Raw genomic sequence first — 15171 nt, 5'->3', positions numbered from 1 at the left:
TTGCCACAAGTTCCAGAAAGCTGCAGCCATCCCGGTGGTGGCCTGAGGCCGGGAAGGCTGGTCCCGGGCTTTAATCCCTTAGTGAGGCACGGGGACTCGTTCTGGGTCACCCACTGGCTTCGGCCTCAGCCTGGGCCCCTGACAATGGAGGGCACAGCCCAACATGCTGTTTTGCAGTGGCCGGTGGGGGGTAGAGGGGAGCTGGAGGCCCTCGTTTTTATCTCCCATCTCACCTTTAGCAGGGAGGTCGACCCCCCGTGAGTTAATTTCTTGACTGACCAAGGTCACAGACTCCAGCCCCCCAGGGAGTCGGTGACAGGCCACGCACAGAGCAAGTCCCCGGGCCCTGGTCCAGGGCACAGCAGGAGACGCCCACACCAAGACACCCTGTGCTCTGCCTGCCAGTCCAGGGCAGCGTCAAGGTTTAAAACACCAAACACTCCTCGGCCTTCCAGGAAAAGACAGGGAAGCCTCCCTATCCCTCTTCCTGGAGGGCTCCGAGTCTCTCCCCAGGTCAGGGTCCTTGTCAGAGTCTGCCCTAACTCCCATCAAGGGCTGCTAACCCTAAGTTCTGATGTCACCCCCTCCCCATACAGTGACCACCTGTATGCTCAGCCGGTTCCAGACTTGCTCTGTATCTCCGTGACAAGCTATCCAGGACACCGTCTTCCACTTTACCAAAGGAGCTGAGAGACATTCTTCTGACTCGATATCAGAAATGCCATCCTTCCCCCGAGTACAGGGCTCTGTAACATCTTGGGCATGCTGGGAATTTCTGGAAACTACCAGGGCGGGAGTCCAGAGTACGATTTGCACCTTCTTGGGTGCTGATCAATCCTAGCTGAGTCTTTTTCTATGCATGTTTCTTTGACCCTATCCTACCAGCTATTTATTTATCCTTCTGTCTCGGAAGTATTTCTATAAACCAACTCAAACTTTTCAGGAAGCAAGATAAGGTATAAATAAATGTTCCCAGGGGGCGCCTGGCTGGCTCAGCTGGTAGAGAATGGGACTCTTGGTCTTGGAGTCGTGAGTTTGAGCCTCACGTAAGGGGGAGAGATTACTTTAAAAAAAAATTTTTTTTAATGTTCTTTTATTTTAAAAAACAAGCACTTTGGGGCACCTGGGTGGCTTGGTCATTTAAGCCTCTGCCTTTGGCCCAGGTCACCATCACAGGATTCTGGGATCGAGCCCCGCATTAGGGTCTCTGCTCAGCTGGGAGCCTGCTTCTTCCTTGCCCTTCCTCCTGGTTGTGCTTTCTCTCTCTCTCCCTCTCTCTCTCACTCTCTCGCTCTCATATAAATAAAAATATTTTAAAATAAATTTTTTTAAAAACAAACTTTGATAAATCCTCTCATTCCACCGACAATTTTTCATAAGGCAGAACATTTTTTAATGTATCCAGCTTTCATGAATAATTGTGGGTTTAAGATTTTATTTATTTGACAGAGAGAGATAGCGAGAGAAGGAGCACAAGCAGAGAAAGTGGGAGAGGGAGAAGCAGGTTTCCCACCAAGCAGGGAGCCCAATGTGGGGCTCCATCCCAGGACCCTGGGATCAAGACCTGAGCCAAAGGCAGACGCTTAGTGACAGGCCCACCAGGCGCCTCTCATGTATATTTTGATACTGGGCCTGCTGTCTTCTTAGCAATTAGTTATAGCTTAACAGCTGGTCAAAAACATAGTCTAACCACCCATTGCTTAAGGAAGGATAGGCACAGACCCCTTGACCTTGAACCTTAGCTACAGAAATTCCTCTTTTTGGAATACACCAACCTTCCCATATACCCTTTTCAGGCCTATTACCTGAATTTCAGGCTTCTTTTCTTTTCTTTTAGATTTTATTTATTTATTTGACAGGCAGAGATCACAAGCAGGCAGAGAAGCAGGCAGAGAGAGAGGAAGGGAAGCAGGCTCCCCACTGAGCAGAGAGCCTGATTGCGGGCTCGATCCTAGGACCCTGGGATCTTGACTTGAGCCGAAGGCAGAGACTTTAACCCACGGAGCCATCTAGGGGTCCCGAATTTCAGGTTTCTATTCACCCTGTACCTATGAATTTTTTCTTCAAAACGTAAGAACTCTTCTTACGCTCTTATCATCAGGTGCTTCGGGATGGAAAAGCGTGAAAGAACAGTGCTGGGAAGGTCATGCCCAGGACATGCCCAGGTGAAGCCCAGCTCACAGTTCCCCGGAGCTATGTCCTTCTCTGAAATACCCACTTGGGCCAGATCTGAGCCAGGCACCAGGCTCAGCGAAGCTTAACATGAGCAGCCCAGTCGACAGGAGGGCATGCTAGGACATAGAACGTGGCAGAGCCCCAGAAGGACAGGCCCTACCTGGGGCTTCCAGGAAAGCTTTCTGCAGATGCCCCAAAGTCATATCTAGAAGCATACGCCCCAGCCTCCCACGCAAGTCGCAGAATGCAGTGGGCACCCACAGGCAGGATGCCCCGTGCCTGGATTTCACTGCCTGGTGCCAGGAGCAATGAAGGGGTTAAGCCAGAAGGTGCTTTGATTTTTTTTTTTTTTTTTTTTTAACAGCTGGGACTGGAGGAGGATGAGATGGGAGTCAGATCCAGAGGAGGGGCAGCCCAGGGCTGGCAGGTAGTGTGCAGACCAGGCCAGGACAGTGATAGCAGGAAACAGAAGATGAGGAGTCATTTTAAGAAATTCAGGACAGGGGCGCCTGGGTGGCTCAGTGGGTTAAGCCTCTGCCTTCTTCGGCTCAGGTCATGATCCCAGGGTCCTGGGATCGAGCCCTGAGTCGGGCTCTCTGCTAAGCAGGGAGCCTGCTTCTCCCTCTCCCTCTGCCTGCCTCTCTGCCTACTTGTGATCTCTCTCTCTCTGTCAAATAAGTAAATAAAATCTTTAAAAAAAAATAAAACAGAGGGGAGGGTCTAGGTACTCCCGGGGAAGATGGTCACTCGAGCTTCAAACATTTTCTGAGTGTGAGGGGGTCCTGGCATATTCAAGCCGACGGATCCCGAGCCGGTTAGACACAGGAGGGGGCACGTTGGTCAGGGAGGGAGACACAAATCTGAGAGGCATCAATAAAGAGGAGGAAGGAGGGGAAGAGACAGAGGTACACCTGTCAGAGGGTGGCAGGAGATCCGAGGAGAGTCAGCAGAGGAAGCAGAGAGGAGGCCAGGGGTGGCAGGGAGGCCCGGTTAGCGCGAGGCCCCCGGAGAAGGCAGAACGGGATGTCACGGGCAACATTAGGGCACATGAAACAGAGTAGTGGAGAAATACAGGCCACCCTGCAAAGGGCAGAAAAGGAAATAAAGACCTAAGACTTTCTGGCAAAGAGCAGAAGTGGCTAGAGGCTGGACAGGGGGCTTGGCAGGCAGACGGGTGCTGGAGGTGGTTTTACAGAAAGGGAGAGACCTGGATACATTTATGCTAGTGCAGAGGGACCAAGTAAAGAGAAGAAATGGAAGAGGAAGGATGGTTCTGGAACACAGGTGGTCTTGAAGAGGGGAGTAATGGTGATCTGGTGTTGACGGGCAGACGAGGGGGTGTCAGGCATGGACTGACCGGCCCACAAACCTGGGAGGGAGAGAAGATGGAGGGACCACAGCATGGGAAGAGCCCACGAGGTCAAAGGCAGGTAGGTGTGGGGAACTGACGGCACAAGGATAAAACGTTGCCAACAGGAAAGTAAAGTTTAAAACATCTACAGGGGGTCTATGCTGTGGGACAAAATGTGTACTGTGTGAGCCCTGGAGTAGATCTGGGGGACCCTGGAAGCCAGTGAGATGGAGGGACACTGGGCCCACCCCACATCCAAGGAGATGAGCACCCAGGTGCTGGAGTGTTTGCTGAACACTGAAGAGACCCCATTCTGGCCAGTGGATATCCTGACAGGGAAAAGTAGAAGATGTTGTACCTGGACGTAATGTTCAGACACGGGTATTGCAAAAAGACAGTCTATTCGATAAAGGGTATTGGGAAAGCTGGACAGCCACAGGCCAAAGAATGGGACTTACACTATACACAAAAAAATAACTCCAAATGGATTAAGGGCCTGAAAGCAAGACCTGAAGCCATCAAAGAGCTTGATGAAAACATAGGCAGTAAGCTCTTTGACATTGGTCCTGGTAATGATTTTTTGGATTTGATACCAAAAACAAAGGCAATAAAAGCCAAAGCAAGCCAGTGGGTCTACACCACACTCAAAAGCCTCTACCCCGTAAAGGAAACCACCAACAAAATGCAAAGCCAACCTACCGAATGGGAGAAAATATCTGCAAATCGTGTATCTGGTAAAGAGCTCATCTCGAAAGAGACGAAGAACTCATCCAGCTCAACAGCAAAAGGACCCCAAACAACCTGATTAGAAACTGGGCAGAGGATCTGAATACAAATTTCTCCAAAGACATACGAAGGGCCAACGAATGCTAGAAAAGATGCTCAACATCACTCATCCTCAAGAAAATGCAAATTAAAACCACGAGGAACTACCACAGCACATCTGTGAGAGTCTGGGACAGAAAATAACAAGTGTTGGAGAAGATGGGAAATCCTTGTGAACTATGGTAGGGGATGCCAACTGGTGCAGCCACCTGGGAAGACAGTAGGAAGGATCCTCGAAAACTTAAAAACAGAACTTCCATACTATCCCACAATCCCACTTCTGGGTTGTTTTCTTTTTTTTAAAGATTTTATTTACTTATTTGACAGACAGAGATCACAAGTAGGCAGAGAGACAGGCAGAGAGAGAGGAAGCAGGCTCCCCACCAAGCAGGGAGCCCGATGCAGGGCTCGATCCCAGGACCCTGGGATCATGACCTGAGCCGAAAGCAGAGGCTTTAACCCACTGAGCCACCCAGGCGCCCCCCAATTCTGGGTATTTAACCAAAGGAAACAAAAACACTAACTCAAAAAGATATCTGCCCCCCCCCATGTTCACTGCTTATTCCTAAGCCAAGATAAGGAAACGACCCAAGTGTCCCCTGATGGATACACAAATAAAGAAAATGTGGTCCACACCCACGTGTGCGAGCTCCGATGCACAGTATAACTCAGCCATAAAAAAGAAAAAAATCTTGCCTTTTGTCATAACATGGATGAACCCTGAGGGCATTATGCCAAGTGAAATAAGCCACTCAAAGACAAATGCTATAGAATCTCACTTATATGTGAAATCTTAACTAAAGAAAACTAAACACATAGATACAAAGGACAGACTGGGGATTATGAGAGACTGGGGGGTGGGCTGGGGGCCGAGGAGCTGGGTAAAGGCAGTCAAAGGGCATAAGGTTCCAGTGACAAAATATGTAAATGTGGAGATACAGTGTACAGCATAGTGGCCATAGTTAATAATATGTATTGCACGTTTGAAAGTTACTAAATCTCGGAAGATTTCATCACGTGGAAAAAAGTCTTATGTTTAGTGACAGATGTAACTAAACTTAGAATGGTGATTATTTCGTACTATATACACATAACGAACTAATACATTATACACCTGTATGTCGATTATGACAGCTCAGTAAAAAAAAATTAATTAAAATAAGTTTTTAAGAAAAGACACTGGGAAAGAAAAGTTTGGAAGCTGGAAGGTAGAACCCACTGTGGGCCCCATGGAGAAACAGACAGAAAGTGTCCCTCCAAGTTCCCAGTAACAACCCAGTATTAATATCTGTTCACAGCCAACAGAATGACCAGGAGTTCAAGGTGTCTCAGGGGCCACAGTGACCTATGGGGGGAGGGGTCAAGTTCATCCTCTCCAGGGGACATAGTTAACAACCGGTCTATAAAGCTTCTCTACTTTCTTGGCTCTTTCTAGAAGCCCCACGTAAACTTTGAAAGGAAGAGGAAATATCCCTTCATGTGAATTAGTTCCCTCAATGACAGACCTGTAAATAAAACGACTCATTCCACACAGTGAGGTCATCCCAGCCATAAAGCCACAGAGAAACTTCGGTGGTCCCGCCCGCAGAGACCCACTTTCAGTGGGAGCGAAGGAGACATTTTCTAAGACTGGGAGTCCACCTTGCCGTCACCCCTTGGAAGGGTTCTTCACTTTCCCTGAAAGCCTGGATGAAAGGCAAGAGCGAGGCCCCTTTCCATTACATCACTAACAAAAACCCAGGGACAAAAGACCTCGAAGGAGGTGCCATTTCAACCCACGGCCCACAGGGAGCCACTATAGGACGAGTGTGAAATACTGCGCCCATTGCGAGCTGTGTAATTCGAACCAATGGCAGACAACCTACATTACCTCTAAATTATTTGATTAGATTTTGTAACCGGGGGTGGGGGTGGGGGAGCAGTTCCCCAGTACGATTTCTATCATTGCCACCAACTCCCTTTGATCCCTGGCGGGAGGGTTACCAATACGCGCGCACGCCGGGACACGACCTTCTTTCAAACCTACGGACAAAGCGAAGACAGGAACCCCAGGGTCAAGGTCCGACGGGGCAAGGGAAGACCTCCGCCGTCAGACAACGCCAGTTCCGAGGCTCCACCACAGGGTCGACCCCGAAGGACAGAGGCGAGGGAGGACGGACACCTACCGACACCGCGAGCGTGACGGCGTCCAGCTCGACTCTGCCCAGATGCCCGCAGAAGATGGAGCTGACGACGCTAATGAGGAAGATCATCAGCTGCGCCAGGAACTGCCGAGGGAAAAGGAAGGGGAGCGCGAGAGTGACGCCAAGCCGCGGGGGAGGCTCCGGGAGCGCCAGCAGCAGACGCTGCGCTGCGCCGGGGCTGGGCCGCCGTCGGGGGTGGGGGGCGCGGGGCCACGGGGCCGTGCACTCACCACGGGGCCCGCGAGCGCCACCAGCGCGGCCGCCTCGCCTCGCACGTCGGGCGGCAGAGCGCCCCGCAGGCCCCGCAGGCAGACGCGCCAGCCTGGGACGTCGGGCGGCTGGGCGCTGTCCCGAGGGGCGATGGCGGCGGCGACTGTGGTGGCGGCGACAGTAGCGGCAGCGGCTGCGGTGGCGGCGGATGGGGGCTCCATGCTGGCGCGGGCAGTGGTGCCCGGAAGGCGGCGGTGGGCTGGGGGCCCTGGCCCCGCCCCGCCCCGCGCGCCCTGGGACCGTCCCACCTGCGCACGCGGTCGGGGAGGGGGAGGGGCAGGCCGTGCCCCGACACCAGGGACGCCCCCGCCAACCGTCGCGGTCCGCAGACCCCCGGGGGCTAGGAGCGAGGACCCCGAGGGGCAGCACACAGTGCGAGGAGCTGGAGGCCGCGTAGAGTGGGGGGCTGGGGGCCTCACGAGGACAAAGGAGGATGTGGGTCGTTACAGTGAAATGTGCGGAGGCGGGGGTTGGAGAGGGCGAATTCGTAATTCCACCCTGCGCTCCTCCGGAGCCCGCTGCTGCCCTTTCTAGTGACTCCTCCCTCTGCCTCGGGTTACGTGTGTGTTCAAGTATCCCTCGGGGGTGCGCTCCTCACAGGCAGGTTGGAACCGGGAGATAAGCCTCCCCAACCCCCATCCCGGGGGCTCCTACCGGAGGGCAGACTCCGTGAGAAGTCCCTAGAAGGCTAGGGAGTAGGAGTCCGGGGACCAAATGAAGAGGGTGTGTATGAACTTGCTAAGGAGAGCGTGGAGAGGGGATGTTGCCGGGCCCAACCTTCAGGGCCGCCTTTATCTTGGTCCCCACAAAGAAATGATCCTCTAGAAAGAAGCAAGCATTTTAGGTGGAAATGCCTTAAGGTGGCGCTGGGTAGTTTTCACTCCTGGTAGCAAACTTCAGATCTGGTCCACTATCTGTTCTCCCAGGGCAAAGACCAGGCCTAGCTCTTTGTATCCATCCAAGCACCCAGTGTGCTGCGCTAAGGGATGGGCCCCACCCCCAGAAGGCTGAGTCCTAAATTCTACGTGTCCACTGCTTAATCCAAGGCCACTATTGAGGTCTCGTGCCCTGCTTCCCCTGAGGGGAAAGAGCAATGGCTTGGATTGTCACAGCTCCAAAAACTTCCCTAACTATTCTCCAAGGCCCCAGGGGAAGAAGGGAACATTCACTGAAACCTCACCCTTTTGAGACAGAACTACACAAAACTTCCTGGATACACCATGCTTGCCACCAAAGCTGGGGTGCCTTTTTTTTTTCTTTTAATATTTTATTTGACAGAGAGCCCAAGTGGGGGAGTGGCTGACAGGGAGTGAGAGAAGCAGGCTCCCTGCTTATTAGCTCGATGTGGATGTAGGGTTTGCTCTCAGGACCCTGGGATCACGACCTGAGCCAAAGGCAGATGCTTAACCAACTGAGCCACCCTGGTTCCCAGCTGGGGCAACTTCTTAAAGACAAAGACACAAACAGAAGATGAAAGGGGCCCGCCCAAGACCCAGCCTCACATCTCCTAGACCCCCCTCTTCATTTCTTCTACCTTCCAATTTAACAATCCCCCCTGCCCCCTTCTATCAACATGAGAAACCATCTGACTTCTTCCTTTGCCTGAATGAGCTCTTCAAACCCTGTATTAAAATTTTAAACAAATTTTAACAAGTTTAACAAATTTAAAACAAATTCAAAATTAAAACATTTTAAGACAGGAAGCTTGCTCATCAATGCCCTCTGACTCCTTTCTGCTTAATCTACATCTTCTCCCCTTCTGGTTTCTCAAGCGACGCCACTGCTCACAGCTCCTGTGATCTAGATATTAACAAATGCCATAGGCCCGTTGCAGAATCACTGAAGGCACGAGGAAAGATATAGTGCAAAATATATTTTAAATAAGACAGTAGGAAACCTGAAGCACTCAGTACAAGGGTTTATAACTAAAGAAACATTCAGCATAACAAGTAACCAGCAAAGCTGTACATGAATGTAGTCAGTACACAGTGGTCCTTGGTTAAGACAATGGCACATGAATTGAATCATTGTCACTCTGAACTTTCCGACATTGTCTTGGACAGGAACATAATTTGTACCTTAGTTCCTTTTCCTCATGAGAAAACATAACTTGGAACTTGTAATTCTTCAAACCCATGAGCCCAGTTGAAACTAACTTAACTAAAAACAAATTCCCACTGTGGGGCCTCTGCATTTTTTTGTCAGCTCAGAATTATCACTTGTCCTGACTCTCTCTCTCTCTCTTGCCTATCACTCAATTCTGACATACACTCTCACTAAAATCCCTACGATCAAGATCAAAATAACCCCCAGGAGCAGAAGCCCCCGCCACAGCACCAAATGTTTCCCAGTCAAGTCAGTCGTGTCCCTTGGCTGGGCCTGAACATCTTCTTGGTGCCTGTGCTGGTCCAACCAGGTCTCGTGTTTTCTCCTCACATCTCTCACTCTAATTCCTCCATGGCTCCCAGGGCCCCCTGAAGGGAAAAAGAAACTTAGTTAGCAGTCCACAAGGATTTTTTTTCCCCTAGGTATACAAGATGCCATATAGAGGAGCCTGGGTGGCTCAATGGGTTACGCCTCTGCTTTCGGCTCAGGTCATGATCTCAGGGTCCTGGGATCACATGCCACATCCGGCTCCTTGCTCAGCAGGGAGCCTGCTTCCCCCTCTCCCTCTGCCTGCCTCTCTGCCTAATTGTGATCCCTCTCCATCAAATAAATAAATAAAATCTTTTAAAAAGAAAAGATACCATATATGCATGTTACTCATCAGAGGCAAGTTTACTCAGGAAGAAGTTGCTACCTTGGATACATAAAAGAAATTCCATTTCAGAGTCCCTCTCCGCTCACTCACCCACAAACTCTGACTGGATCCGACTGTTATCGGCCTGGGTCTTCTAGGGAGCTCACCCCCCACCCCACAAGAACTAGAGAAATACGTGGCCTCTCGAAGTGAAGGTTCATAGGGGAAGTTTTCAGGGGGCCAACACTCGTCTAATGAGCAGTCCCAAAGGAGAACAAGGCCAACAGAGGAGAAAATAACCAAAGAAAGAATCCAAGGGCATCCCCAGAACTGAAGAGAGATGTGGATCGAGTCAGAAGGCCTACTGAGCATCCCCCGGGATAGTGACAGATGTATGTCATCTTCCCACACTCCCTGAGGGAAGAATAAAGGCAGTTAACCTAACAGAACAAGAATAAGATGGGCAGAGCGCCTGGGTGGTTCTGTGGGTTAAGCCTCTGCCTTAAGCTCAGGTCATGATCCCAGGGTTCTGGGATCGAGCCCCGAGTCAGGCTCTCTGCTCAGTGGGGAGCCTGCTTCCTCCTCTCTCTCTCTGCGCCTGTCTCTATGCCTACTTGTGATCTCTCTCTGTGTCGGATAAATAAATAAAATCTTTAAAAAAAAAATAAAAATAAATTTAAAAATAAATAAATAAAAAATAAGATGGGCATCAGACCTCTTAGTAAGCATAATGGGTATAAGTTGTGAGAGAAAGGAATTTCAGAGTAACACCAGCTCTCACTCTCACAAGATGCTTTCTCCTGGTGGGGATGGTGGGCTTCTCCCTCTCCCTTAGCCCCTCCCCCCTCCTCATGCTCTCTCTCAAATAATCTTTTTTAAAAAATGTGTTTTCTCCACATCAGGCATCGTTCTCAGCCCTTCACATGTACGAAGCTCACTTGCCTCTCAAGACAGCAGCATGAGGTACTAGGAAGTATTGGTACTCTGCTTTTATAAATGGCAGACAGGAGAAAACTTGGACCAGCCATCCTCTGAAGACAGTTACAAAAGCTGGACAAGATAAGTGAAAAGTATCATCTTGAAGATGTCAAGAGTGCTTACCAAGGTAATGAAAAGTCGTCAGGGCAAGATCTAGGGGAAGCTGGAGACCCAGAGTTGGGAGCCAGCCTTTGGGGCCTCTTTGGACCTGAGAGTTCTCCATCGGGATGGACCAATGCTTTCGGGAGTTCAGTCCCTACCCAGGTAAACCCCTCTGACTTCAGGTTGGATCTCAAGGGCTGCATCCAAGACTTAAGGACGGACCAGAAGCCAACCTGCCCTCACCCCAGTTGCCGCCAAGTCAGCTGGATGGGCTGGGAGTCTGGGTTGTTTCAACCGCCCTGCGCTGCTGGTAACCCTAAGAGTTTGACAGAACCAAAGGAAAATCCTCTCTGAAGACCGAAATCGTCGTTGGCCTCCAATTACTTCTACCCACAGTGTTCAAATACAAGATCAGGAACCAGGCACATAGGGGACCACTATGTGAAAACTAGTGGGAGCTGTAATTCACCAGCCACTGAGTTCAAAGGGGTTCAGTTAGAAAGCAGCAAGAAACAAGTCTGAGTCCATGACTCACTGCCCGAGGAACTGGGAATAGAGGGGGGTTTACTAATGGGACAGAAGGAAAACGATACCTACAGTTGCACCCTGCTCCCCAGAAACAAAAGCTAAAAACAATAATCTGGGGGTGCCTGGGTGGCTCAGTGGGGTGGACCTCTGCCTTCAGCTTGGGTCATGATCTCAGGGTCCTGGGATCGAGTCCCTCATCAGGCTCTCTGCTCAACAGGGAGGCTGCTTCTCCCTCTCCCTCTGCCTGCCTCTCTGCCTACTTGTTCTCTCTGTCAAATAAATAAATATTAAAAAAAAAAAACCCAATCATCTGTTTAAAGCCCACCTATGTGTTGGCCTGGGGAATGGGGGAACCCCACGAACATAAACTTACTCATGTCAGTCTCCAAGATAAGGGTCCCAACGCAGGATCAAGCATTAGAAATGCCTTTGAGATGCTTACATCCAAGGCATGGATGACCAGAAGCCTCGAACCATCTAGAGCAGTGTATTAATATCCGGAATGCAAAGCAAACAAACTTCCAAGTCTGTTGACCTCAAATTGGTGTGACTTTATCATTTATCATTTATCATTTACTGCCCGAGTTCAGGGGGCACTCACGGCAGCCAATCTGTTTGTGTCCCACTGACAGCCCCTTCCAGGACCACCCGGAGAGGGACCTATTCCCAGAGCCGAGGCAGTTTTCCATACCTGGGTCCTGGCAGGCAGCTGCAGGCTCATCCTGGACCATGTTCAGTCTCAAATTGGCATGGATCTGAGCCTAGAAGATGAAACTCCAAGTAAATTCACAAGGCTTTATTTACCATACTGTTAGGAAGCTGACTTGACCACTCCGCTTAGAAAAAACCAAGCCATTTTCTTTAACTGACATGAGATTGGAGCTTCTCTAGTTTACAAGTACGTAATCATCTTTCTGAATGATTGACATGGGGTCTCTGGGTGGGAGAAGGACGGATGGAAAAGCATAACATCAAGGGGAGAGCAGGGCCCGAGATCATAGAATCCGTTCCTTTCCCTTCCCTTTATCTCTTAACCTACCATCTATTTTCAGACCCACACTGACCCTAGCAAGTTGGAGAGAGAGAGACACGCAGGTATCCTCATGAAATATTTTGGGATCATAAAAAACAGTATCAGGATGAATTTGCTGGCTTCCCACTGTCCCGCCAGTTCCAGATCTTGTCCTGAAATTGGTTTTCTGGGCACAAGGCTGGTAGCTTACTATAGGACACAAGGAAGAACGGAACCCCTATTTTTTAATTCACTGAGTAAAACAAAGGGGAATGGATAAATGGATAAGATCCAGGGTCATCTGGCCCTTTGCATCCGAATTAAATGCAGCTAAAACAATAAAGTAGCATTGGTGATAAAGGGGGAAAGGCCCTTTCAAAATGAGAGAGAGAGAGTGCCTGAGCTGATTTTGTTTTCTAGGACAGGAATTTTTACCCGGCCAGCAACGAGCACAGTTACCTCTTCACAAGCTTTTTTCCAATTTAGCCAAGCAATAAAGCCAAGAAAACACAGAGATTGTGTGATGGAACAAATGATGATCCCCAACCACAGACCTAGAAGTGAAAATATGTAATAGAGGTTAATTCAGTGGAAAACCAGGCGTCCCTGGGGAGTAAGCTGGTCCCCTGTCACTTCTGAGAATCCGCTTTCATGACCCCGGGGTGGAACCCACAGTGAGACACAGACCTTGCTTGTGCTCCCTCCTTTGGTTCCCAGAAGGTTCTGGGAGGCCCAGGGCAAGTCACTGCCCAGGCCTTCTGGATCTCAGAACTGACATTCAGAGCCTTTTTTGGTCTTTGGGAGCCTAACTATTAAGAGAAGCACTAATTATAAGGAGAAGAGGTTCCCAGGACAAACTATTTCCTACTTCTAAGAGCACAGTACTTCCAAACAGCTATGTTCTATTTTCCTCAGCTAACATGTTCAAAATGCAAAAGACAGTATCTGCCTTGTACATTCCCTCCTTTGGTGCTTCCTACAGGCCCTCACTGGCTCTGGGCACAGACTTCCAGAGCTCCCAGGACAAGGTTGTCCGCAGAGAGAGAGGACCACACCAAAGGAGAGGCTGAGTGGAAATGTAAAACGGGAAGGGCCACATGGATCCCAAGATCCCATCACACTCCACCTAGAAAACCCACACCGGACACAGAGGGAAGCCCCAAGCAAGGAGGGTTTCTTTGGTCAACAGTGAAAAAGTGAATATACCAACGGGCAACTGTCAGACCATAGGCAAAAACAGAACACTGATCCATAGCCTACAGCAACACTGATCCATAGCCTACAGCAACCCATCGCTCTGCCTGCCTCTGGGTCTCTTTGCTTTTCGCATCGGGTTGTTTTTTATTTCCACAGCCCATTATGGAGGCCCTGCAAGACCTGGCCTATGCTACCAAATATCAGGACGCCAGCATTCAACCAGATGTGGGACCCGCAGAGGCCCCTTGTGCCTTTCTGCACGTGACGCGTGCAGTCCAAGGGAACGGGATAAGTTGGGGCCAGGTCCACAACCCAGTCTCTATCGTGACTGCCTTGGCTGTATCTTCATTGGTTTGGTGCCTGGGTACCGTTGCTTCCCATGTGTTTGACATCCTTGATGGAATTGGGGTTCCTTTTCATCCCTTTTGCTGTGTTCTGTGCTCTTTTTGTGGTGCTGGTCAAGTGTTGTCACAGAAGGAGAATTAGAGGCCAGGGCATGGCCTATTACATGTGTCTATCCCCTAGACCTGTGAGTTTGTGGTTCTCACCCAATGGGCACCCATTTGGGCCAGTTCTTGCTACAGGTTACCCCAAGAACCAGACAAGGCTCTCCTGTTGCAGTTTCGGGTCCTGAGAACTTGGCTTTGATCCAGAGAGCATTTTCCGCCCACCCGTGCCACCTGCCGTTCTGGAGTCTAAGAAAGTGCTGATGTGTCCCCACTGCTGCCCTTCCGTCTCCTTACATCCGTGAGAAAGTGAAAACTGAAATTGGAGCCCTCATATGAAAACAGAACCTGATATGAAAAATAGCCCTTTCGCCAAACGACAACACCTGGCAGAACATTTGGAAAGGACTTTGGGACAAAAATGAGACGAGACCCAAAGTAAACGAGGAGCCCCACAGAGAGACAGCTGGGGAGCCTAACCCCTACTCTCCCCACCCCCCAGCCAGCCACCTACTACAAGAACACTGGTAGTCATTGCAAAGAGAAGGATGCTAAGAAAGATAAACCAAGACAAGGCAGAGTCTCTCATTTCAGATCAGTAAGAGTCCTCAAGGAGGCCAAAAGCACTCATTAGACCCTCCAGGGGAATAAACTGTAAATATAGGCGGTCATTCTCTTCAACGCCCAGTGGACCTGCTACCCTTGCCCACCTTCAGCCTCAGCCTCCATGTACCACACAGGTGGCTGGTATTCCAAATACGCCACAGGTTTTCCCAATCTCCCAGTCTTGAACTGGGACCCTTGAACCCTTGACTAAGAAACACTCCTTCCTGCACTGTGATTACCAGCCCTGTGGAATGTCACAGGCAGAGACTGACTTTGCAGACAGAATTATGGTATCAAAGGCACAGCAGAGGGAACCAGGTCTAGAGGTCCCAGACAACTCTTTTTTTTTTCCTTAATATTTTATTTATTTATTTGACAAAGAGAGCTCACAAGTAGACAGAGAGGCAGGCGGGGGGTGGGGGGACAGGCTCCCCGCTGAGCAGAGCCCAATGTGGGGCTCGATCCCAGGACCCTGGGATCATGACCCGAGCCGAAAGCAGAGGCTTTAACCTACTGAACCACCCAGGCGCCCCATCAGATAACTCTTTTATTCATAATCAAGTCGGGGCTGCTCCGGATAGATCTCGCCTTCTCTATCGTGTTGGATGGTGGGTTCCAGACAAGGAACTTGACCCTGTACCTGACACTCCACGGCCTTGATATCCTACTGACAGAGCCAAGTAATTGCAGCAAGATGCATAAAAGTTCAGATCGCTCCTACCAAATTCTCCCTAGCCTTCCTCAGCATCCCTTCAAGG

At 50.1% G+C, this 15171-nt stretch overlaps 2 protein-coding genes across 7 annotated transcripts in view; both read right to left on the bottom strand.

Moving 5' to 3' along the window:
• LOC309851550 (multidrug and toxin extrusion protein 2-like) overlaps nucleotides 1–7329 on the bottom strand; it is a 67210-nt gene extending 59881 nt beyond the window's left edge. For all 3 annotated transcript variants that reach the window (XM_082706919.1, XM_082706921.1, XM_082706920.1), the window contains exons 1-2: nucleotides 6765–7329; nucleotides 6517–6618 (exon numbers count right to left, since the gene is read on the bottom strand). In XM_082706919.1, coding sequence (XP_082563045.1) covers nucleotides 6517–6618; nucleotides 6765–6965 — 303 coding nt within the window. In that variant the 5' untranslated portion in view covers nucleotides 6966–7329. The remainder of the gene's footprint in view (nucleotides 1–6516; nucleotides 6619–6764) is intronic.
• Nucleotides 7330–8656: 1327 nt separating this feature from the next.
• The window catches only part of LOC309851549 (multidrug and toxin extrusion protein 1-like), a 54267-nt gene continuing 47752 nt past the window's right edge, over nucleotides 8657–15171 (bottom strand). For all 4 annotated transcript variants that reach the window (XM_082706917.1, XM_082706918.1, XM_082706915.1 and 1 more), the window contains 3 exons: nucleotides 12624–12718; nucleotides 11844–11913; nucleotides 8657–9278 (listed from right to left, as the gene is read on the bottom strand). In XM_082706917.1, coding sequence (XP_082563043.1) covers nucleotides 9055–9278; nucleotides 11844–11913; nucleotides 12624–12718 — 389 coding nt within the window. In that variant the 3' untranslated portion in view covers nucleotides 8657–9054. The remainder of the gene's footprint in view (nucleotides 9279–11843; nucleotides 11914–12623; nucleotides 12719–15171) is intronic.

Source organism: Mustela nivalis (assembly GCF_964662115.1).
Source record: "Mustela nivalis genome assembly, chromosome: 17".
Classification (NCBI taxonomy): Eukaryota; Metazoa; Chordata; class Mammalia; order Carnivora; family Mustelidae; genus Mustela; species Mustela nivalis.
This window is presented reverse-complemented; position numbering and strand designations above follow the sequence as displayed.